The sequence below is a fragment of the Thamnophis elegans genome, unplaced genomic scaffold (assembly GCF_009769535.1).
Source record: "Thamnophis elegans isolate rThaEle1 unplaced genomic scaffold, rThaEle1.pri scaffold_360_arrow_ctg1, whole genome shotgun sequence".
Lineage (NCBI taxonomy): Eukaryota > Metazoa > Chordata > Lepidosauria > Squamata > Colubridae > Thamnophis > Thamnophis elegans.
Genome location: NW_022473831.1, coordinates 1 through 25,112, shown reverse-complemented (window position 1 = coordinate 25,112; position 25,112 = coordinate 1). Strand labels below are relative to the sequence as shown.

At 47.1% G+C, this 25,112-nt stretch overlaps 1 protein-coding gene across 1 annotated transcript; it reads right to left on the bottom strand.

Annotated features, from left to right (window-relative positions):
• Nucleotides 1–1,366: 1,366 nt before the first annotated feature.
• On the bottom strand, nucleotides 1,367–18,306 carry TGM1 (transglutaminase 1; the record flags this gene model as incomplete). Its single annotated transcript, XM_032238601.1, has 9 exons — nucleotides 1,367–1,559; nucleotides 1,990–2,271; nucleotides 2,949–3,102; nucleotides 6,719–6,807; nucleotides 6,960–7,063; nucleotides 8,251–8,389; nucleotides 10,502–10,676; nucleotides 16,316–16,423; nucleotides 18,166–18,306. Coding segments are annotated over 9 exons (1,359 nt in total), but the record flags the coding sequence as incomplete, so codon positions are not given.
• Nucleotides 18,307–25,112: the final 6,806 nt, after the last annotated feature.

Below are 25,112 nucleotides of genomic sequence, written 5' to 3'. Positions count from 1 at the left end.
CATTCCCTAGAGGTAATCCTCAACTTACAACGGTTCATTTAATGTCTGTTCCAAGTTGCAACGGCACCGAAAAAAATGTGACTTGTACGACCATTTTTCACAGTTACGACCATGGCAGCCTTTGTGATCAAAATTCAAGCTGCTTGGCAACTGACTCACAATTATGACGGTTACGGGGTCACTTTGCGACCTCCGGACAAACAAAGCTCAATTCACTTAACGCAATGCAGGGATTCGCTTAACAAATGTGGCGAGAAAGATCATAAAATGGGGCAAGACTCACTTAACAAACGTTTCATTTAACAGCCAAAACACTGGGCTCAACTGTGGGTCATAACTCGAGGCCTACCTGTATTAAAGAAGTATATTTACATATATTTGCTTCCCTGGTGCAAAGATACTGTATCTCCAAAGGAAAATTCTACAGCTAATTTTGCAAAGGGAAATAATGCAACCTCCTATGGGTAGTATGTTTACAAACAGCTGAATAGTGTGGCCGTACTCCCAGTGGCCCTCTCCTACAGAATACAGATCATCCTCGCTTAGCGACCACATTGGCACCGGTTGTTAACTAAAGTGGTCGCTAAGTGAAACTTTGCTTATCACCTTTCTAGAGCTTCCCTTGGCTTGACAGACCTGCGAAGGTCGTAAAGACAAAGAATGGTCATTATATTTTTTTTGCCGCCGTCATAATGCGAACGATCTCCAAAAAGGTCAGTCGTTAAACGAGGACTAACGTAGAATGCCGTTCCTCTTATTATCCCAAAGAGCATCTCTCTTAACCAGAACTGATAGCTCCAAATTTGGGGATAGCTGCAAGAATACATTTCTCTAAATATCATCCTAATCTTCTGCGTGACCCGTCAAAAGCGCGGAGGACAAAATCGCGCTCAACGAAAGCGCGCATGTGACGTCATCACAGCGCGACGAAAAAAATTAAAAATTGAAATAAAATTAAAATTAAAGCAAGCCGATTCACATAAAGGTAAGGGTTAGGGTTAGGGTTAGGTTAAGGGTTAGGGTTAGGGTTAGGTTAAGGGTTAGGGTTAGGGTTAGAGCGTTAGGGTTACGTTTAGCGTTAGGTTAAGGGTTAGCGTTAGGTTTAGCGTTACGTTAACGGTTAGGTTTAGGGTTAGATTTAGGGTTAGGTTAAGGGTTAGGTTTAGGGTTAGGTTTAGGGTTAGGTTTGGGGGGGTTAGGGTAAGGTTTTCGCTTTTTTTTACATTTTTCGATCACAGCACGATGTTTTCATCGCGCTGTGATGACGTCAAATGCGCGATTTTGTCGAGCGCGATTTTGCCCTCCGCGCTTTTGTGGTGGAACCATCTTCTGGGCTCAGAAGATCTCACCCTCCTCGTCCAACCTAATTTGTCAGACATGGCTGGTGAAGAGTCATACCGTCAGGGTGAGGTCCGGGGTGCGAAGACGGAAAGTGTGCTCCTTTGCGATGACCTGTCCAGTTTCGGTGACTTTCCCGGAGATGCTGAGCTTCATGGCTCCTTGGTCTACCAGATGGGGCTTGTACTCGGGATAGGAGATGACCATTGGAACCTGTTGAGCTGCAAGAAGGACAGGAGACAAATTTGGGGTCAGGTAGGCGGAGACCCCCTGGATAAACAAATACCAAGATTTCCTTTCCTTGTTTCGCACAGCATATTGCAGCACGTTCCTTCCTGATAATTTATGAAGAAGGTGGCCTTTTGTTAGAAATTCTGTTTATATGTAGCACCACAGCTCAAACAAGGGGCACAGTCACCATGTGCTTTACTGCTCAGCTACTTTAACTCTTAACAGGAAACTCTACTTAGAACAAAAGAGTCTATACCATAGATCCAAACTTGCAAACACTGCCATCTACTGGCTGAATATTACCATAGCTCCCGCAAAAACAACAACATTCCAACAATGAATTCCAACACCCTCAACCGCCTCAGGTCCTTTCCAGTTTTGGCACCAGATGCCATGCCTCGGGCGGCCGGAGACGGTTACCTCCTCCTGCAGGAATCTGGACTTGCCGCTGCTCCTGTTTAAAATTGCTACTGGTTACTCCTGTGTAATACATGACTGCCACAAAGAGGTTGAGAGAGACGGTGCGAGGCATGGAACTCTTGTTCTTCAGGATGACCCTCAAGGAGACGTCCTGTCCAGCGAAGGCCTCTTGGGTGTCGACCGTCACCGAGATGTCTTCTCCCCACTCCTTGTTGGTGTAGATATGGGCCTTGGTGCCATGCTTGGCGGCGGTTTCTACTGCTTTGCGCTCGGCTTCCGTTCCTGCAGGGAGAAAGAACGGAGGAATTGAAACGGAGTCCCTCTCCTCGATCCGAACAGAGAGATCTGAAGACGACTGCGGAAATACGCCATTTGTAGGGCAGTCAGCGATAGATGCTAACCAGAAGTGGTATTCAGCTGGTTCTGTCTGGTTCGGGCAAACCGTTAACGGTGGCTGCGGGAGGCTATGCCTAACCACCCTGGCGTAATGTGTGAGCACTGCGCTCACATTTGCGAACCGGTAGGAAAAGTAAGTGAATCTCACCGCTGATGCTAACGCAGGTAGTCCTCGACTTATGACTGCAATTGAACCCAAACTTCCTGTTGTTCAGCGAGACATTTATTAAGTGAATTTTGTCTTATTTTACGAGTGACTGAATCCCTGCAGTTGTTAATGACAGGGTCGTTCAGTGAGTCTGGCCTCCCCTTCAACTTTGCTAGTCAGAAGGTCACAAAAGTGACCCCGGGACACTGCAACTGTCGTAAATACGAGTCAGTGACCAGCAACTGAATGTTGATCTCGTGACCACGGGGTTGCCAGGGTGAAAAACAGTGATATGTTACTTCTTTTCGCTATCGTCGTAGCTTCGAATGGTCAATAAATGAAATGTCGTAAGTCGTGGACTGCCTGTACTTTTGTCACCACAGTGCCCATCCTTCTCCGCTCAACGTCGTCTTACCTTCGGGGTGCTTGTAAAGGCCGGTGATGTCGTGGCGTTGGTGGGATCCCACAGCTTTGGTGCTGATGAGATGTCCGATGGCTTTTTCTTCTACGTAGACGATCTTGAAGCTGCCATCCCCTTGGCGTTGCCAATACACCTTGTCGCTGTTCACCTGAGGAGACAAAGGGTCACCAATCTGCCCTCCTGCCGATTTTCTGCCCCGCCGTGCCCGGAGGACCGATCCTGACTAAGCCTAACAACCTGCCTTCCATGGAGGACCTGCACACTGCACGAGTCAAAAAGAGGGCCCTGTAGAAAATATCTACAGACCCCTCACGTCCTGGACATCAATTGTTTCAACTCCTACCCTCAAAACGACGTTATCGAGCCGTGATGGCAAACCTAGGGCACGCGTGGCATCGTCAGTTCCTCTTCCGGGTTTCTGGCGTGCATGCGTGTTCAATGATCAGCCGGCCTTCGTGTGTGAAGAGTCCCGGAAACTGGAAGAGCCGGTCTACTTCCGGTTTGCGGTGTGTGCGTGCGTACCAGCTAGCTGATTGTCGTACGGGCGTGCGTGCCAGAAACTGGAAGAGCAGCTGGCTGGTGCACATGCGTGTGCCGGAAACCAGAAACTCATTTCCGGGCACGCGCATGCCCCCCTGGGCAGCTCCTCTTCTGCTCACGGACTCCCTTTTCAACACTCCCTTTTTACCCTCACTGTTGTAGAGTGTTGCACACCAGAACAACTCGACACAAGGACAGTTTTTCCCCTGTGCCATCTTATTGCTCAACAACTCATTTCCACAACACTGTCAAACTATTTACTAAGGCTGTATTACTATTCTTCTTCTCGTCCTTCCTATTACTTTCCTCCTCCCACTTATGACAAACCTTGTTGCTTGTAGTCATACGATTTGTAGTGTTTGGTTTAGTTTCCTAGTATATGATTCATGTTGATTGCTCATTTAGTATCCTATGACTATCACTAAGTGTTGTATCTTAGGATTCATGATGAATGTATTCATGATGACTATGATCATGACTTAATCACTTTATATCTTTTATGTACACTGAGAACTTATGCATCGAAGACAAATTCCTTGTGTGCCCAATCACACTTAGGTTTAGGTTTAGGTTTAGGTTTATTGGGATTTATATGCCGCCCTTTTCCCTGAGGGGACTCAGGGCGGCTTACAACCACAGGGGAGGGGGGTGCAAGGTCAGAAACAAACAATATGTGCACAAAGAAAAAATAATAAAACACAACTTTCATTCAGCAATCAAACACTCGGGCGGGTAATTGGAAACCTATCCCCAGGCCTGCTGGGAGAGCCAGATCTTGAGGGCTGCGCGGAAGGTCTGGATAGTGGTGAGGGTACGGATCTCCATGGGGAGCTCGTTCCACAGGGTCGGGGCAGCAACAGAAAAGGCTCTCCTCCGTGTGGTCGCCAGTCGACATTGACTGGCAGATGGGATTCGGAGGAGGCCCAATCTGTGCGATCTAATTGGTCGATTTAGGGAGGTAATCGGCAGAAGGCGGTCTCTCAAGTACCCAGATCCACTACCATGGAGTGCTTTAAAGATGGTCATCAGTATCCTGAAGCGCACCCGGAGACCAACAGGTAGCCAGTGCAGCTCGCGGAGGACAGGTGTAACGTGGGCGAACTGCGGTGCGCCCACTATCACTCGCGCGGCTGCATTTTGGACTAGCTGTAGTCGCCGGATGCACCTCAGGGGCAACCCCATGTAGAGCCCATTGCAGTATTCCAGTCTAGAGATCACAAGGGCTCGAGTGACTGTTGTGAGAGCCCCCCGGTCTAGGTAGGGCCGCAACTGGCGGACCAGGCGAACCTGGGCAAATGCCCCCCTGGTCACAGCCGACAGCTGGTGATCAAAAGTCAGCTGTGGATCCAGGAGGACTCCTAAGTTGCGGACCCTATCTGAGGGGTATAAAATTTGACCCCCCCAGCCTAAGCGTTGGTGTATTAGCCAAATTATTGGGGGGGAAGCACAACAGCCACTCGGTCTTATCCGGGTTGAGTACCAGTTTGTTAGCACTCATCCAGTTCTTAACGGCCTCCAAACCCTGGTTCATCACGTCCACCGCTTCATTGAGTTGGCACGGGGCGGACAGATACAATTGCGTATCGTCCGCATATTGATGGTATTTTATCCCGTGCCTCCGAATGATCTCGCCCAGCGGTTTCATGTATATGTTAAATAGTAGGGGGGATAGGACCGAACCCTGAGGTACCCCACATGTTAGGGGCCTCAGGGACGATCTCTGCCCCCCGACCAACACCGACTGCGACCTGTCCGAGAGGTAGGAGGAGAACCACCGCAGAACAGTGCCTCCCACTCCCACCTCCCGCAGTCGTCGCAGAAGGATACCATGGTCGATGGTATCGAAAGCCGCTGAGAGGTCAAGGAGAACCAGGATGGACGCATAGCCTCCATCTCTGGCCCTCCAGAGATCATCGGTCAATGCGACCAAAGCGGTTTCTGTGCTGTAACCAGGTCTGAAGCCGGACTGGAAGGGGTCAAGATAGCTAGCTTCCTCCAAGGCCCGTTGAAGCTGAAAGGCCACCACCTTCTCGACAACCTTCCCGATAAAGGGAAGGTTGGAGACAGGACGAAAGTTGTTTAAGATGGCTGGATCTAACGATGGTTTCTTCAGGAGGGGTCTCACCACCGCCGTTTTAAGTACGGCGGGGAAGTGCCCCTCCCGAAGGGAGGCGGTGACAACCGCCTGGATCCAGCCATGTGTCACCTCCCTGCTGTTAGCCACCAGCCAGGAGGGACACGGGTCCAAAATACAAGTGGAGGCACTTACAGCTCGAATGGCCTTGTCCACATCCCCAGAGGCAACTTCCTGGAACTCAACCCAGAGCTGATGTAACAAATGATCCTCCTGTGACTCAGCTGGACCTACTGCGGCGGAGTCCAAGTCCGATCGAAACCGAGCTACACTTGGCCAATAAAGAATTCTGTTCTGTTCTGTTCTGTTCTCTTCTATCCTATTCTATCCTATCCTATCCTATCCTATCCCTATATTCCATTCTATTCTACTTTTCTATTTCTATTCTAATTCTGAATTCTATTCTAATTTCTATTCTTTCTAATTCTAAATTCTGAATTCTAAATTCTGAATTCTATTCTGTTTTATTCTACTTCTCTTCTCCTTACTCTACTGCATTCTCTACTCTCTTCTCTTTTCTATTCTATATTCTCTTTTCTTCTAGGTACACTGAGAGCTTATGAATTGAAGACAAATTCCTTGTGTGTCCAATCACACTTGGCCCATAAAGCTTTCTATTCTATTCTATTCTATTCTATTCTACTCTACTCTACTCTACTCTGTTCTTTCTGAATTCTCTTCTCTTATATATTCTCTGCCATATTATTCCATTCCATTTTCTGTTGTTCTGTTCTATTCTGTTCCATTTTCTGTTGTTCTGTTCTGTTCTGTTCTACTCTATTCCATTTTCTATTCTATTCTATTCCATTCCATTCTATTCCATTCCTATTCCTATTCCAAATTATTCCTATTCCTATGTTGTAATCCTATGTTCTTTTCTATTCTACTTTTCTATTTCTATTCTAATTCGGAATTCTATTCAAATTTCTATTCTATGCTAATTCTAATTCCAAATTCTATTCTATTCTATTCTATTTTTTTCTCCTTACTCTACTGTATTCTCTACTTCCTTCTCTTCTCCTCTTCTATGTACAGTGAGAGCTTATGCGCCGAAGACAAATCCCTTGAAATTCCTGAAAGAAGGACCCACCTCGGCAAAGCAGAAGGAAGCGTCGTACTTCATGTAGACCAAGCCGTTCTTGATGGCCTCCACGGAGCAGGGCCCACAGCAGAAGATCCCTGTTGGAAGAGATGCGAGGTGAAGGCGAGGGAGGAAACGGAGAAGAGGGACCGACGTCTCCACCGAGGGTCCTACGTTCGATCCAGAACCTTCCTCGGGGGGGTTTCCAAGGTCGGAGATCCCGTTTCCATCGGAGAGGAGCCAAACTTACCGCTGCTGGATTCCTGAGGGGTTGCGTCCACCACTTGCCACCCGTCGAATCCCGAAGGCAGATCTGGTCTCTTCATCCAGCAGTCGTTCCAGACGTGGAAGTTCCTGCATCCAAGGGAGGAAACGGAAGGGTTTAGGGCATAGTTGGAAGGGACTTTAGAGGTCTTCTAGTCTATCTTCAAAAAAAAAAAAAAACCAGGAAATTCAGTTGTCTCTTGAAAAAACACCTTTGGGACAACCAGGACCTGGATGATTGAGAATCTCCCTAGATATTCTTAATATGTTTATTAGTTGCTCTTCCCTGCACACTTGTTCTTCGCCTCTCCACCTGAACACCCATGGAGAAGAAGGAGGAGGAGGAGACGGAGGAGGAAGAGGAGGAGGGAGGAGGAGAGGGAAGAGGAGGAGAAGGAGGAGTAGTAGTAGAAGGAGGAGAATGAGGATGAGGACATAGATGAGGGGGAGGAGGAGGAGGAGGAAGAGGAGGAGAAGGAGTAGTAGTAGAAGGAGGAGAACAAGGAGACAAGGAGGAAGAGGAGGGGGGATGAGGGGGAAGGAGAGGTGAAGGAGTAGTAGTAGTAGAAGGAGAAGAATGAGGACAAGGAGAGTGAGGAGGAAGAGGAGGAGACAGAGGAGGGGGAGGAGGAGAGGGAAGAGGAGGAGAAGGAGTAGTAGTAGAATGAGGAGACGAGGAGGAAGAGGAGGGGAGGAGGAGTGGGAAGGAGAGGTGAAGGAGTAGTAGTAATAGAAGGAGGAGAATGAGGACAAGGAGAGTGAGGAGGAGGAGACAGAGGAGGAGACAGAGGAGGAAGAGGAGGGGGAGGAGGAGAGGGAAGAGGAGGTGAAGGAGTAGTAGTAGTAGTAGAAGAAGAAGGAAAATGAGGACAAAGAGAGTGAGGAGGAGAGGGAAGAGGAGGAGAAGGAGGAAGAGTAGTAGTAGAAAGAGGAGGAGAAGAGAGAGGAGGAGGAAATGGAAGAGGAAAAGTAGGAGATGGAGGAGGAAGAGGAGGTGGGAGGAGAGGGAAGAAGAGGTGAAGGAGTAGTAGTAGTGGTAGAAGGTGGAGAATGAGGACAAGGAGAGTGACGAGGAGGAGACAGAGGAGGAAGTGGAGGGGAAGGAGGAGAGAAGAGAAGGTGGAGTAGTAGTAGTAGAAGGAGGAGAATGAGGATGAGGAGAGAGAGGAGAAGGAGGAAGAAGTGGTGGGGGGAGGGGAGGAAAGAGGAAGAGAAGGAGTAGTAGTAGTAGAAGGAGAGAGAAGGAGGAGGAGGAGCAGAAGATCTCATGTCCTCACCACACAGAGTCGGCGTTGAGGTGCTCCAGGGGCTTCATGTTCTCATCAAAGTAGATGTCCATGGTGAGGCTGACGTCCGTGTCGTGAGCCGAGTTGTAATTGGTGACCGTCCGGGTGGCAATGCCCAGGCACCGCAGGACTGGCGGGGAAGAGGGACAGAGGGGGGAGGGTATCAGCAGAGGAAGCCTAGCTGGTTCTACTCAATCAGTATCCAAAAAGTTGGCAGGATTTTTCGATTGCTTTTCAAATCAACTTGCTCTCCTGAATCTTTGCAAAGATTCCGGATCGGCCGGCGAGCCTCAGGCGAACTCAGGTCTTTGGACAAATAAGGCAGGTAGTCCTCGACTTACAACTGTTCATTTAGCGAATGCTCGAAGTTACGACAGCACGGAAGAAAGTGGCTTACTTCCATTCCTCGCACTTACAATGGGGGCGCCGTCCACAGGTTCACACAATGTTCAGAGCCAGATTCACTTAACAACCATGTGATTCACTTAACAACCATGTGATTCACTTAACAACCATGTGATTCACTTAACAACCATGCTCATTCGCTTAGCAACTGGGGTGGCCTAGGGGAAACATCGTAAAATTGGGCAGGGCACGTTTTGCAATCGCTTTGCTTCAGATAGACAGGAATTCCGGGGGGTGGGGGCAATTGTGGTCGTCGTACGTCGAGGACTACCGTACCTGTATCGCGTATGTATGTTTGAGGTCGCACCACGTGCCGCCTGTGCGCCAACGGAATCGGGTGGCTTGTGATTCAGCCCAACGTGTGAGAAATCACAAACGGGATGTCCTCGAGTTACAACAGTTCATTTAGTGATGGTTCAAAATGACAGCATCGCTGAAAAGAGTGGCTTATGGCCCTTTTTCACACTTACGACCGTGGCGGGCGTCCCCGCGGTCACGTGACTCGTGCTGATGACGGACGCAGTGTCCTGGGGCCCCCCTTTGGCGATCTTCCGACAAGGAAAATGAACCGGGAAACCGGATTTGTTTAATACCCGGGGGACTAATTGAACCAAGGCCGCGGTTCACTTAACGACCGTGTGGCCAGAAAGGTTGTAAAATGGGGGCAAAAGCTGACTTCACAAAGGTTTCCCTTCGCAATAAAAATGCAGGCGGAGAATTTGCTGCGGTTAATTTATTCTGGCATCATTTGGGGAGCTAAGAAAAACTCCCAAGAATTCATAATCAGGTATGTAAATCATCAGAACTGCCCAGGATAATGTATGCCAGGTAAGGCATTGTTTCATACAAATGGTTGTAGTAGTAGAAGTAGTAGTAGTAGTAGCAGCAGTAGTAGTAACAGAATAACAGAGTTGGAAGGGACCTTAGAGGTCTTCTAGTCCAATCCCTTGCTCGAGCAGGAGACCCTGTATCATTTCAGAGAAATGTCCAATCTCTTCTTAAAAACTAGTAGTGGTAGTAGTAGTGGTAGTAGTAGTACAAGGAGGAGGAGGAGGAGGAGAAAAAGAAGAAGGAGGAGGAATAACAGAATAACAGAGTTGGAAGGGACCTTAGAGGTCTTCTAGTCCAATCCCTTGCTCGAGCAGGAGACCCTGTATCGTTTCAGAGAAATGTCCAATCTCTTCTTAAAAACTAGTAGTGGTAGTAGTAGTGGTACTAGTAGTACAAGGAGGAGGAGGAGGAGGATGAATAACAGAATAACAGAGTTGGAAGGGACCTTAGAGGTCTTCTAGTCCAACCCCCTGCTCAAGCAGGAGACTCTATACCATTTCCGACAAATGTCCAATCTCTTCTTAAAAAGTAGTAGCAGTAGTAGTAGTAGCAGTAGGAGGAGGAGGAAGAGGAGAAGGGGGAGGAATAACAGAATAAAAGAGATGGAAGGGACCTTAGAGGTCTTCTAGTCCAGCCCCCTGCCCAAGCAGGAGACCCCAGATCATTTCCGACAAATATTTGTCCAATCTCTTCTTAAAAAGTAGTAGCAGTAGTAGTAGTAGTAGTAGTAGTAGTAGGAGGAGGAGGAGGAGGAGGAAGGGGGAGGAATAACAGAATAAAAGAGATGGAAGGGACCTTAGAGGTCTTCTAGTCCAGCCCCCTGCTCAAGCAGGAGACCCTACATCATGCCAGAAAAATGCTTGTTCAATCCTTTCTTCAAAAGGTCCAGGGATGAAGACACCCACAACGCCACAATTTTCACCCCTCCTATCCCAGAAAGTTCTCGCTACTTTTCTTGTGACCCGTTAACCCTCCACCACCACTTCAACAGCGAGCCCCAGTTTACCTGAGGTCACGACGCCCGCAAACACCCAGCACTGCCCGTAGAGGACGGGGTAACCGGTACGAAGGTACTTCAGCAGAATGTCTCGGCTGCCCACCCAGGCCGAAGGGTTGGTGCCGCGGGAGTAGTCGCCCGTCCAGTTTCCGACCAGAACACCGTTGTCGTCTAGAGAGTTGACCTGTGGGCGGAAAGACAACATGGTTAAAACAAGGCCAAAGGCGTCTCCGGTGTTGAGGACCCTGATTCTTACTTACGTACCGCTGTACAGGCAGTCCTCGGCTTACAAAAAGTTCGTTTAACTGCTGTATAGGAGGGGTCTCCAACCTTGACTTCAACTCCCAGAATTCCCCACTCAGTTTTTTTTCTCACTTTGCTGAAGACAAGATATATTATACTTACTGCATACCCACCATCTATTAAGAAAGTTACCCTACGCGGCTGGCTGGGGAATTCTGGGAGTTGAAGTCCTCCAGGCTTTAAGTTGCCAAGGTTGGAGACCCCCGATTTAAGGCTTGTGGACTTCAACTCCCAGAATCCCCCAGTCAGCTCTCCCCCCCCAGTTTGCTAAAGTCAAGATATATTACGCTTACTGAATACCCACCATCTATTAAGAAAGTTACCCTCCATCACTGACTGAGGAATTCTGGGAGTTGAAGTCCTCCAGGCTTAAAGTTGCCAAGGTTGGAGATCCCTGATTTAAGGCTTGTGGACTTCAACACCCAGAATTCCTCGGCTAGCTCTTTTTTTCCTGGTTTGCTGAAGTTAAGATATATTATGTTTACTGCAGTGCATACCCACCGTCTATTAAGAAAGTTACCCTACACGGCTGGCTGGGGAATTCTGGGAGTTGAAGTCCACAAGTCTTATAGTGGCCAACGTTGGGAGACCCCTGATTTAAGACTTGTGGACTTCAACCCCCAGAATTCCCCAGCCAGCTCTCCCCCCCCCCAGTTTGCTGAAGTCAAGATATATTATGCTTCTTGCATACCCACCATCACTGACTGAGGAATTCTGGGAGTTGAAGTCCTCCAGGCTTAAAGTTGCCAAGGTTGGAGATCCCTGATTTAAGGCTTGTGGACTTCAGCTCCCAGAATTCCTCGGCTAGCTCTTTTTTTCCTGGTTTGCTGAAGTTAAGATATATTATGTTTACTGCAGTGCATACCCACCGTCTATTAAGAAAGTTACTCTACATGGCTGGCTGGGGAATTCTGGGATTTGAAGTCCACACATCGGAAAGTTCCCAAGGTTGGAGACCCCTGATTTAAGACTTGTGGACTTCAACTCCCAGAATTCCCCAGCCAGCTCTTTTCCCCCCCAGTTTGCTGAAGTCAAGATATATTACGCTTACTGCATACCCACCATCTATTAAGAAAGTTACCCTCCATCACTGACTGAGGAATTCTGGGAGTTGAAGTCCTCCAGGCTTAAAGTTGCCAAGGTTGGAGACCCCTGCTGTATATCACTTATAGGCCATGCATTAAAACATTACAGGGACTTCTCAACTTACAACATTCATTCGTTTAGTGACCGTTCGAAGTCATCACGGCACTGAAAAAAGTGACTTATGACCTGTCCTTGCTTTTATAACTGTTGCAAGATCCCTATGCACAAACTTTGCAATCGGTACGCCTTTACGACGGTTGAGGGATCCTGGGTTCATGTGATCCCCAGTTGTGACCTTCCCAAGCAATTCCCGACAAGCAAGGTCAACAGGGGACAGCCGGATTCACTTAATGACCGACTGGTTCATTAATGATTGTGAGAAAAGGGGCGTAAAACCAGGCGCGGCTCACTGAACGACCAAATTTCCACTCTCCGTTCTGGCCATAAGTTGAAGACTACCTGTCTGCTAAAAAAAAATGCTTTGTGTAAAATATCTGAGATATTTTTTTTTTCAAGGTCTGAAACAGTATAGGGTTTCCTGCCTAGGCAGGGGGTTGGACTAGAAGACCTCCAAGGTCCCTTCCAACTCTGCTGTTGTATTGTATTGTATAGGTTTTCCTCCATTTCCTAAGCTGAATTTCTGTTTTTTAACGCCCGTAACTCTCACTGCGTCAATTCTGTGGCTCTCTGCGATTTCTCAAGATCTGTTGACCCTTTCGAGATGATTATGGCCTAATGTTTTTGCGGATTGCGGTGACGAGAATTATCTCGGGGGGGCCAACCCATTGCTGAGCAAGCGAAGGAACAGGAAAAGCAGAAGAGCTCAGAGGAAATTAAATGCAATAATATGCACGAGAGGCACTCAGCCGTGATAACAACGCTCCTACAATTCCTGGCCCTTGTCAAAACAGAGGTGTAGAATCAAAATTCCCACGAAGCGTTAGCCCCGCTTTGTAAACCCTTAGTAAGGCCGCGCCTGGAATCCTGCATCCAGTTTTGGTCAACACGTTACAAAAAAGATGTTGAGACTTTGTAAAAAAAAATGCAGAGAAGAGCAACTAAGAAGTTCTCAGAGGCCTGGAGACTAAAACATATAAAGAACGGCTGCACGTTTTGGGATTTGATCAGTCTAGAGAAAAGAGGAATTAGGGGTGACATGATAGCAGGATTCCAATATTTGGGAGGGCTGCCACAAAGAAGAGGGAGTCAATTTATTCCCCAAAGCATCTGAAGGCAGGACAAGAAGCAGTGGATGGAAACTAACCACGGAGGGGAGCAACCTGGAATTAAGGAGGGACTTCCAACAATGAAGACAATGAACCAGTGGAACAGCTTGCCACCAGAAGTTGTGGGTGCTTCGTCACTGGAGGTTTTGAAGAAGAGGCTGGACAGTCTCAAACTGTGTAGGTGTCAAGCCTCCAGCCATCTTTTAATTTGGATCTTTGGCCTGCCACACTTTCTATTATTCGACCAGGCATTTTCTATCGTGGGAAAATGGATTGTATGGAGTTAGATGCTATGTAGCCATAACAACATTCTTTCTAGAAAACCAAGGTCATCCTTTGTCTTTGGCCCTCTCTGCATTTGACCGGAACTGGATGGGTGGAAGCTGCCAGCCTGGCAGTGGAAGATGGGATCCTGGGATGGACTTGTGGGTGTGGGGGCAAGGTCTTGAACTTTCAACTGGGTGGGGGGAAACCGGGAAGCTTTCAGATTTGGAATTCCGCAGATGTGCCAACATGGCTCTCTTAATAAATGGGAACTTTGAGCAATGCTTTGCCTCGGACTCTGATTTACTTTTGGATGCTATTCGTAACCCTGACAGTAGGGTGTCCTGCTTGAGCAGGAGGCTGGACTAGAAGACCTCGACGGTCCCTTCCAGCTCTGTGCATTATAGCAATATTGTGTGTGATTCAGGCATTGTGCGGCAACAATTTCTGGCCTTATGATAACCCAACGGCTCTGATTAATCGTGGAGAAACAAAACAATTATCCGGTTTCACAATATATTGCAAGAGATACGCCCGAATTAAGAGGTGGCACAGCAGGCCGAAAACACAAACAGGCCTTGGCTTGACCTGTGGAACTTCCTAGAACAGAAGCTGGCTAATACAACCAGCTATACCAGATCCACATCCATTAATTCATAGATTTGTTAATTCACCAGGTCAAAGGCTGCCACGTTTTCCCGCAGAGACGTGGGTGAAGAGACCTTCGTTAAATGTGCGAAATCGAGAAAAACGAGGCAGAAGAAAGAGAAAGAAAGAGAGAGAGAGAGAGAGAGAGAGAGAGAGCAAGAAAGAGAGTGAGAGAGAAAGAGAGAGAAAAAGACAAAGAAAGAGAGAAAAAAGAAAGACAGCGAGAGAGAGAGCGAAAGAGAGAGAGAAAGAGAGAAAAAAAGAGAGAAAAAAGAAAGAGAATGAGAGAGAAAGAGAGAGAGAGAAAGAGAGAAAAAACAAAAGAGAGAAAAAAGAAAGAGCGTGAGAGGGAAAGAGAAAGAGAGAGAGAAAGAGAGAGAAAGGAAAAGAAAAAGAAAGAAAGAAAAAGGGAGAAAGAGAAAGAAAGAAACAGAGAGAAGAGAAAGAAAAAGAGACCGAGTGAGAGAAAGAGAAAGAATGAGAAAGAGAAAGAAAGAGAAAGAGACAGCGAGAAAGAGAGAGAGAGAGAAAGAGAGAGAGAAAGAGAGAAAAAATGAAAGAGAGAAAAAAGAAAGAGCGTGAGAGGGAAAGAGAAAGAGAGAGAGAAAGAGAGAGAAAGGAAAAGAAAAAGAAAGAAAGAAAAAGGGAGAAAGAGAAAGAAAGAAACAGAGAGAGGAGAAAGAAAAAGAGACAGAGTGAGAGAAAGAAAAAGAAAGAGAAAGAGAGACAGCAAGAAAGAGAAAGAGAGAAAGAGAGAAAAAAAGAAAAAAAGAAAGAGAAAAAGAGCAAGAGAAAGAGAGAGAGAGAGAGAGAGGAAGAAAAAGAAAAAGAAAGAAAAAAGGAGAAAGAGAAAGAAACAGAGAAAGAGAGAGGGAAAAGAAAAAGGGATACAGTGAGAAAGAGAGAGAAAGAAAAAGAAAAAGAAAGAGAGTGATAGCAAGAAAGAGAAAGAGAAAAAAGAGAGAGACGAGACAGAAAGAGAGAGGGAGAGAAAGAGAGAGACGAAAAAAGAAAAAGAAAGGGAAAGAAAAAGGGAGAAAGAAAGAAAGAAACAGAGAAAGAGAGAGGAGAAAGAAAAAGAGAGAGAAAGAAAAAGGAAGAGAGAGCGCGAGAAAAAGAGAGAGAAAAAGAAAGAGAGAAAAAAGAAAGAGCGAGAGAGAAAGAGAAAGAAAAAGAAAGAGAGAGAGAGAGAAGAGAAAGGAAAACGTAGAATCGAGAGCAATGGGATCTTGAAGGAAGGGAATTATGAGGAGAATTGATTGAAGCAACAGAGGAAGTTATGCATTAAACCAGTGATGGCGAACCTATGACACGCGTGTCAGTGCTGACACGCGTAGCCATTTGGGGTGACACGCACAGGATTTCATGCGATTCATCCTCGGCTCCTGCACGGCCGCCGAGGATGAAAGAATCTGTGCTGGAGGAACGGGGGTGGGCGGGACGTGTGATCTCCCCCGCCCACACTCACTTACTGTATCGCCGCCGCCCCTTTCTGAGCACAGGGGCTGCTGGTAAGGCGTGCGTGCCGTGCGCACACACGTCATCAGCGCGGCGAGGGAGGACTCGCAGGAGAGGAGCGCGGGAACAGTGCGCGCCTCTCTCCAGTCAGGCCGGCACAGAGAGTCTACTCCTGGGACTGTCGGTTACGACCGCACCACAGCAGGGAACAGCGGAGTGCCAACGGGAACTGTGAGCGCCATTAGCAGCAACTATTGGGGTGCCATGGACTTGTAATTGCCCACAATAACTGAGATAAGTGAGGGGGAGGTTGTGTTAGCTTGTTAGGCTAGTTAACCCCTAATTGGGTATCTATAATTTATATATCTATAAAGTTACTAAGCAGCTATGTTAAATAATTTGTTTTTGGTTTATTAAATACAATTATATATTGCAATTATACGTTTTTGTAGTTTAAACTATAAATTGCGCAAAATTATGTTTTTGTCGAAGTGACACACAACGCGAGTTATGCTCGATTTTTTGCCGATTTTTGACACACCACGCCAAAAAGGTTGCCCATCACTGCATTAAACCAAGGAGAGAAGCACATGGGAAAGGAAATAATAATGGACATTTCCCCTTCTTTAACAAGGCTCTGGATCAGTGGTGGGATTCAGCCGGTTCGCACCAGCCCGGCAGAACCGGTTGGTAACTTTCTGAGCAGTTTGGTGAACTGGTTGTTGGAAGAAATCAGTAGGGCAGAGAACCGGTTGTTCAATCATTTGAATCCCACCACTGCTCTGGATCCGTAGTCGGAGGCTACGGGGAAGGGAGAGGAAGCCATTCGCCCACTCACCATGGCCGAGACGACGCGGGAAACCATGATCGGATCTGCCCGGCTTGAGTGAGGCATCCCCCGCTTATCCAGCATGAACAAACAAGCATCCAGGATCCCGTGGTCAAACTGAGGGGAGACAAGAAGGAAGGTCATCGGAGGAGGGAAACCATGGCTTCCCAGATCAACCTCTGGTTTGTTTTGGGACAAAGGAATCAACCTCTGGGCGACAAGGACTCCACCCCTGGGGTGGCCATTTTGACTTTTTTGACCACATTCCAAGGATTCCCCTGCCCTAATGAGAAATGTAGCCATCTTCGCATCGTTTTCAGTCTTCCTTCTTTCATTTCATCCATCCTTTCCTTCTCCTTCCTTCCTTCCTTTTCTTTCCTCCTTTCCTTCCTTCTTTCCTTTCCTTTCCTTCCCTTCCCTCTTTACCATTTCTCTTTCCTTTCTTCTTTTCCATTTTCCTTCCTTCTTTCCTTCCTTCCTCCCCTTTCCTCTTTTCCATTTCTCTTTCCTCTTTTCCTTTCCTCTTTTCCATTTTCCTTCCTTCCTCCCCATTCCTCTTTTCCATTTCTCTTTCCTCTTTTCCTTTCCTCTTTTCCATTTTCCTTCCTTCCTCCCCATTCCTCTTTTCCATTTCTCTTTCCTCTTTTCCTTTCCTCTTTTCCATTTTCCTTTCCTTCCTTTCTTTTCTTCTATTTTCCTTTCCTCTTTTCTCCTTCCTCTTTCCCTTTCCTCTTTCCTTTTCCTCTTTTCCTTTCCTTTCCTCTTTTCCTTCCTTTCCCTTCATCAACTTTTGTTTATACAGAATACAGAACAGCAGAGTTGGAAGGGACCCTGGAGGTCTTCTAGTCCATCCCCCTATATACCATTTCAGAATAACAGAGTTGGAAGGGACCTTGCAGGTCATCTAGTCCAACCCCCTGCCCAAGCAGGAGACCCTACACCATTTCAGACAAATGTCTGTCTGTCTGTCTGTCTGTCTGTCTGTCTGTCTGTCTGTCTGTCTGTCTGTCTGTCTATCTATCTATCTATCTATCTATCTATCTATCTATCTATCTATCTTTCTCTCTCTCTCTCTCTTTCTTTCTTTCTTTTTCCCTTTTTTCACCTACTATCTTTCCTTCTTTCCTTCTCTCCCTTTCCCCTTCTTTCCTTCCTTCCTCCGTCTTTTCCACCTACCTACCTATTTTCAGAGCCAAGGTGGCGCAGTGGTTAAATGCAGCACTGCAGGCTACTGCTAGATCAGCAGGTCAGCGGTTCAAATCTCACCGGCTCAGGGTTGACTCAGCCTTCCATCCTTCCGAGGTGGGTAAAATGAGGACCCAGATTGTTGGGGGCAATATGCTGACTCTCTGTAAACCGCTTAGAGAGGCCTGAAGGCCTATGAAGCGGTATATAAGTCTACTGCTATTGCTATTGCTATTGCTATTCTTTCTATCTTTCCTTCTTCTCTCCCTTTCCCCTTCCTTCCTTCCTTCCTTCCTTCTTTCCTTCCTTTCTCCCTCCCTCCCCCTCCCTCTTTTCCACCTACCTACCTACTTTCTTTCCTTCTTCTCTCCCTTTTCTTCCTTCCTTCCTTCCTTCCTTCCTTCCTTCCCTCCTTCCTCCCTCTCTATTTTTTTTTTAAAAATCCCCTCAATTATATTATATTTCCTCGCTGATTCCTTAAACTCCTCACTTTTTCAACCTTCACAAAATAGCCACCAATTTCTCGCACAGCTGTTGCTCACAGCAAAACGTGGCCCAAAACTAATTACAGAGTTTGTAGGCATATATATATATAACTCCAGAGTCCTGTCAAGGGGCATTTGCTACCCCAAACATTTTTGGGGTGAGGCGAAGAGAGAAATTCATCTTCTTACCTGCGCATAGTTCCATGTCCTTTCTCCGATCTGACTTTCCGTCCCATAGTAAATTCTTCCCGTTTCGTTCAGCACATATTCCTTTAGCCAGTCGCTCTGTTGCATGTGGACGGAATCCTCTAAGGAGGAGAAAACCAGGAAAATTCAAGTAAATGTGTAAATATATAAATGTGTGTGTGTGTGTGTGTGTGTGTGTGTGCGTGCGTGTGTGTTGTACTTGTGCTGATAAATAAATAAAGGGAGACTAGTATAGATATATTTCAAGCTATTTAGCTCTCATCAGCTAGCCACACCCTTACTGGGATTAGAACCTGTGCTGTATTACATCTTAGGCAGGTGTGTTAACCACTAAGCAGCAAGGTTCTGCTCCTTATCAGCTGAGCCAGGGAAATAGATATGTATTTAGTGTCACAACCCCTGGTATGCCCAAATATGGGAGGAAGTCTACTGCTTCCATTCTCTGTCTATTGGCTCGTCATAAGAGACCATCCAGACAGAAACCCAATATTTTTTTACTGTTGCCTTTTTGTTACATTTGTGTTGTATTTGTGCTGATAAATAAATAAAGGGAGACTAGTATAGATCAATTTCAAGCTATTTAACTCTCATCAGCTAGCCATACCCTTACTGGGATTAGAACCTGTGCAAAAAAAAAATATTGGGTTTCTGTCTGGATGGTCTCTTGTGACGAGGCAATAGACAGAGAATGGAAGCAGTAGACTTCCTCCCATATTTGGGCATACCAGGGGTTGTGACACTAAATACATACCTATTTCCCTGGCTCAGCTGATAAAGGAGGAGAACCTTGTGGCTTAGTGGTTAACACATCTGCATAAGATGTAATACAGCTCAGGTTCGAATCCCAGTAAGGGTATGGCTAACTGATGAGAGCTAAATAGCTTGAAATAGATCTATACTAGTCTCCCTTTATTTATTTATCAGCACAAATACAACACAAATGTAACAAAGTCAACAGTAAAAATATTGGGTTTCTGTCGTGATGGTCTCTTGTGTCGAGCCGATAGACAGAGAATGGAAGCAGTAAACTTCCTCCCATATTTGGGCATACCAGGGGTTGTGACACTAAAAACATACGTACATACATACATACATACATACATACATACCAGGGCTGGGTTTCAACCGGTTCGCACCGGTCCCTGCGATCCAGTTGGTCGCCGAACCCGGAAGTAAGTAACTTCCGGGAACGGCGAAGCCCCCCCCCCCCGCGCCCGCGCGCGCCCGCACACCCGCGCCCGCTCCTTACCCGGTTTTTTTGAATTTTGCGCTTTCCACGCATGCGCAGAACGCCTGCGCGATCCTCCAGGAGCAGCTGGAGCATCGCGCAGACGCTAATACGCATGCGCGCGCCGCGTGCGTGCACGCGCGCGCTGCGTGCCTGTGCGAGGATGCTGCGTGCGTGCGCGCGCGCGCCGCGTGCGTGCGTGAAGACGCCGCCGGCCTCGTTCCAACCGATCCGGTTGGAACGGGGCGAGAAACCCACCCCTGATACATACATACATACATACTTAAAGGAACCTTTAAAACACCTTGGCAAATTCATCTTCCTTTTAAAACATCCTTCAGTTGGGGAAATTAAAATTAAAATACTTCTGCTTGTCATTTCTTGCAGATAAAAACAAATTTAAGGTGTACTTTCGTCCCTTGTCTAGGCCGCTCTGGGATCCCTCTGAAAATAATTCGCTTCATAAAAACTGCTTTTTAAAATTACGAATCGTACTCTGTTTACAAGAGTTTGTTTAGGGACCACTCAAAGTTACGACGGCCCTGAGAAAGGGGGACTCATGGCCAGTTTTTTACACATACAAACATTGCCACATCCCCGGGATCAAAGTTCAGATGCTTGGCAACTGGCTCGTATGTTATGACGGCTGTAGTGTCCCCTTTTTGCAACCTTCCGACAAGCAACGTTGACGGGGAAGCCGAATTTGCTTAATGGCCGTCTTAACTTTAAGAAGGGCAGCGGCTCCCTTCACAATGGTGTCAAGGAAGCTCGTCAAACGGGGCCAAACTCACTGAATGACGCACATTTTGGGCTCAGCGGTGGTTGTAGGTAAACAACTGCAGTGATTCGCTTTACAACGGTGCCAGGAAAGGTGGCGAAACGGGACAAAACTCAATGACATGATTTTTGGGCTCAGCCGTGGCCGTAAGTTGAGGACTTTCCGCATGTCCTTCGAAACTTTTGGCGGGGGAAAATATCTTTTCGGAGAGGGATAAGCAAATGCACTAGAAGTCATTTCCGGAGGTTTGATCAGAATAAAAACGAATCCAAGGCTTTTATCTTTCTTTTCCTTCCCGCCGAGGGAACAATACCGACTTAGGGTGTGTTTGTGTGTTTGTGTGTTTGTGTGCGTCCTTGTTTTCCTTTTTTTTTTTTTTTAAAATGTTCCTTTCTGTGTGCCAAGCTAAAGATTTATTTCCTTTGGTCTTTTCTTCCACGAAGAGCAGGGGGAAATTTATTCCTTTCTCCACCCTGGTTACCCCCCCACCCCCCCGCCTCTCCTCATCCTTCCCTACAGTTCAGGAAGGAAGCGGGGCGTGGGAGGGGTGATACAATTCCTAAATTTTTGCATATGAAACAACAAGCACACCACACCCCCCACACCCGTTTCCTTCCAGAAGCTCCCAAAGTCAGACGTATAATACAATACAATACAATAGCAGAGTTGGAAGGGACCTTGGAGGTCTTCTAGTCCAACCCCCTGCCTAGGCAGGAAACCTTATACTGTTTCAGACCAATCCAACATCTTCTGAAAGACTTCCAGTGTTGGGGCATTCACAACTTCTGGAGGCAACTTCTGTCCCACTGATTCATTGTTCTCACTGTCAGGAAATTCCTCCTCAGTTCTAAGTTGCTTCTCTCCTTGATTAGTTTCCACCCATTGCTTCTTGTTCTGCCCTCAGGTGCCTTGGAGAATAGCTTGACTCCCTCTTCTTTGGGGCAACCCCTGAGATATTGGAAGACTGCTATCATGTCTCCCCTAGTCCTTCTTTTCATTAAACTAGACATACCCAGTTCCTGCAACCGTTCTTCCTATGTTTTAGCCTCCAGTCCCCTAATCCTCTTGGTTGCTCTTCTCTGCACTCTTTCCAGAGTCTCCACATATACAGTACAATACAATAGCAGAGTCGGAAGGGACCTTGGAGGTCTTCTAGTCCAACCCCCTGCCTAGGCAGGAAACCCTATACCGTTCCAGACAAATGGCTATCCAGCATCTTAAAGACTTCCAGTGTTGGGGCTTTCACAACTTCTGGAGGCAACTTCTGTTCCACTGATTCATTGTTCTCACTGTCAGGAAATTCCTCCTCGGTCCTAAGTGGCTTCTCTCCTTGATTAGTTTCCACCCATTGCTTCTTGTTCTGCCCTCAGGTGCCTTGGAGAATAGTTTGACTCCCTCTTCTTTGGGGCAGACCCTGAGATATTGGAAGACAGCTATCATGTCTCCCCTGGTCCTTCTTTTCATTAAACGTTAAATACGGTATAGGGTTTCTTGCCTAAGCAGGGGGTTGGACTAGAAGACCTCCAAGGTCCCTTCCAACTCTGGTATTGTATTGTATTGTATTGTATTGTATTGTATTGTATTGTATCGTATCGTATCGTATCGTATCGTATCGTACTGTACTGTATTGTATTGTATTGTATTATATTGTATAAACTAGACATACCCAGTTCCGGCAACCGTTCTTCCTATGTTTGAGCCTCCAGTCCCCTAATCCTCTTTGTTGCTCTTTCTCTGCACTCTTTCTAGAGTCCCCACATCTCTTCTACATTGTGGAGACCAAAACTGGTCACCACGATAGAGTATGGTTTCTTATTGACAAAGACAGGAATTGGGGAAATTCCCGTTTCCCACCCCTCTCTTAAGAAAGGGGCCACGTCAAATCCCTCACGTCAAACTGAACTCCGAACTCTTGAGAAATATCTCCAACAGGCCAAAACAAACCCACTTAAAGGGTCGTCCTCGTACAGAGGTAATATTCAGCCGGTTCGGACTGGTTTGCTCTGAACTGGTAACAGAAATCGTGGGTGGGCTTTTCCACCTGCCCCAACTTTATGCCGTCCGATTTAAAAATGTGAAACCCCCACTGGTCCTCCACTTATGACAACAATTGAGCCTTACATCTCTGTTCGTGAGACTTTTGCCCGTTTTACGACCTTGTGGTCTGCCAGTGGCTTGCGAAGCTGGTAGCACAGTCAGAGAGTGAGAAGGTTGGGGAGGAACCTGGGCCAGTCCTGGAGTCTGGGGAAGGCTCGGACGAGGGCTCTGCGTCGGAGGCAGAGAGGGGGCCAGGGCCATCTGAGAGTTATGTGCCGCCTCCAGATCCTCCGGAGTCGGACAGCAGCGAGGCAGAAGAACAGGGGGAGCCTGTTCCCAGTGAGCGCATGTGCAGAGCTGCCAGAAGGCAAGAGCAGTTAAGACAAAAGGGGCGACGTGGGAGTAAGGCTTGGAGGTGATTGGCCCCTCCCATAGGACATAAAGGAGGAGCAAAGGGACGTGAGCCTTTGCGGGAAGCAACTTGGTTCATGCTGGTCAGTTTACCTTCTGAAGCTCCGTTTTGACTCTGTGCTCCGTGTGGCCTTGCAAAGCTAATTGCCAATTAGGTCTTTGGCAGCGTTTCAAGGAAGATGAAGGTGGGTGCTTAGCAGCCTTATCTCGAAAGACTTTGGCAGACTTCTGTAGGACTCTTTACAAACTTTTTTTTGACTCATTAAGGGCTGTGAATGAATATAATTCACAGCCTTTGAAATAAAAAGAGGGGTTTTGGACCTCATCGTGTGCTGTTTACTGTATCAAGAAGCCCAGGTGAGAACAGTTTGCCACTGCTGTGAAGTAAATAGCTGCCGTTGGGAAGCGACTCCCATGGTCGTTAAATGAATCTGCCTTCCTCACTGATTTTGCTTGGCAAAAGGTCGCCAAAAGGGATCCTATGAACCCGGGGACGCGACGTCCGTCATAAATAGAAGTCAGTTGATCACGTGATCTACAGGGAATACGGAGATGGTCATAAGGGTGAAAAACCGGTCCTAAGCTCCTTTCCCCAGTGCCATTGTAACTTCAAATGGCCACTAAACGCACGGTCGTAAAACAAGGACGATTTATAATGCCAAACTTAATCAATCCTTAAAATAGGACTGGTTTTTTTTCGGGGTCGACTTGCGACAAACAAGACCCCGAATTTCCCCGAAGCAAGACATTTGCGAAGGGAGTTTTGCCCGTTTTACGACCTCGCTTGCCACAGCACTTCTATTGGGAAGCGAGTAACATGGTCGTTAAGTGAATCTGGATTCCCCACTAAGATTACAAAAGGGGATCATATAATCTGGGGACGTGGTGGCTCAGTGGCTAAGACGCCGAGCTTGCCGATCAGAAAGGTTGGCAGTTCAGCGGTTCGAATCCCTAGCGCCGTGTAACGGAAGGAGCTCCCGTCACTTGTCCCGGCTTCTCCCGACCGAGCTGTTCGAAAGCAGGTAAAAATGCGAGTAGAAAAATAGGAACCACCTTTGGCGGGAAGGGAACAACGTTCCGTGCGCCTTCGGCGTTGAGTCATGCCAGCCACATGACCACGGAGACGTCTTCGGACAGCGCTGGCTCTTCGGCTTTGAAACGGAGATGAGCACCAACGCCCCCTAGAGTCGGAAACGACTAGTAAGGATGTGCGAGGGGAACCTTTAACTTTTATGGCGTGGGGATGCTGCAATCATCATAACTGTGAGTCAGTTTTCCAAGTCCCTTTTTTTCCAGTGTCGTGGTAACTTCGAGTTGTCGTAAACAAACGGTCGTAAGTGAAGGATGATTTATAAAGCGAAACGTAAATCAATCTTTAAAAATAGGTCCGATCTTTCGGGGCATCCTCAATTTTGGAAATACCAAATGCTCTGTTTGGATAACCCGGGTTTCACGTGCTGTGTGAGAACACAGGTTTGTTGGAAGCCAAAACATTCCTAGTTTTGATAGAAACCGGTTTTGGGGTGTGGCGAGAGAAGGGGGGAAACTATACGGAAAGGAAAAATAATGAATTTATGTTGTTGTTTTGGCTCTTCCTGTCTTCCCGTCGTCTTTCTTTTTCGTAATGTCTCGGCTACACACAATCGCGGCTCCATCATTCCCACGCCCTGCTGACTCGGGCAGAAAAATTAAGCCAGCGCCTTTCGCGCCCAGGTCAGGAGGGTGTGTTGTGGCGAGGAGATTTAGATCGGATGGTGTGTTTTGTGCATCTTTCATAGAGAACCGTGGGAAAAGAAGAACTCAACAACCCAGGGTGGCAACTTCTAAGAGATCACAAAAGATCTGGGGATGATGGTGGATTTTGGTTGGTTCTCCTCGCACATCTGTGCTAGTCGTTCCTGACTCTAGGGGGCATTGGTGCTCATCTCCGTTTCAAAGCCGAAGAGCCAGCGCTGTCCGAAGACGTCTCTGTGGTCATGTGGACGGCATGACTCAACACCGTCGAAAACGCACGGAACGCTCTTCCCTTTCAGTGGTGGGTTTCAAAAAATTTTCGAACCTACTCTGTGGGTGTGGCCTCCTTTGTGGGAGTGGCTTGCTGGCCATGTGACCTGGTGGGAGTGGCTTGTCGGCCATGTGTTTTCTCTCTCTCTCTCTCTCTCTCTCTCTCTCTCTCTCTCTCTCTCTTTCCTTCCTTTTGTCTCTCTGTCCCTTTTTCCTTTTTTTCTTTCATCTCTCTCTCACTTTTTCTTTCTTTTTTTCTTTCTTTTTTCTTCCTTTCTTTCTCTTTCTTTCTTTCTTTCTTTCCCTCTCTCTCTCTCTCTCTCTGTGTGTGTCAGTGGTGGGTTTCAAAATTTTTTGGAACCTCTTCTGTAGGTGTGGCTTGCTTTCTGGGTCCCCTGGTGGAACCTCTTCTAACCGGTTCGGTAGATTTGACGAACCGGTTCTACCGAATAGGTGCAAACTGCCAGGAAC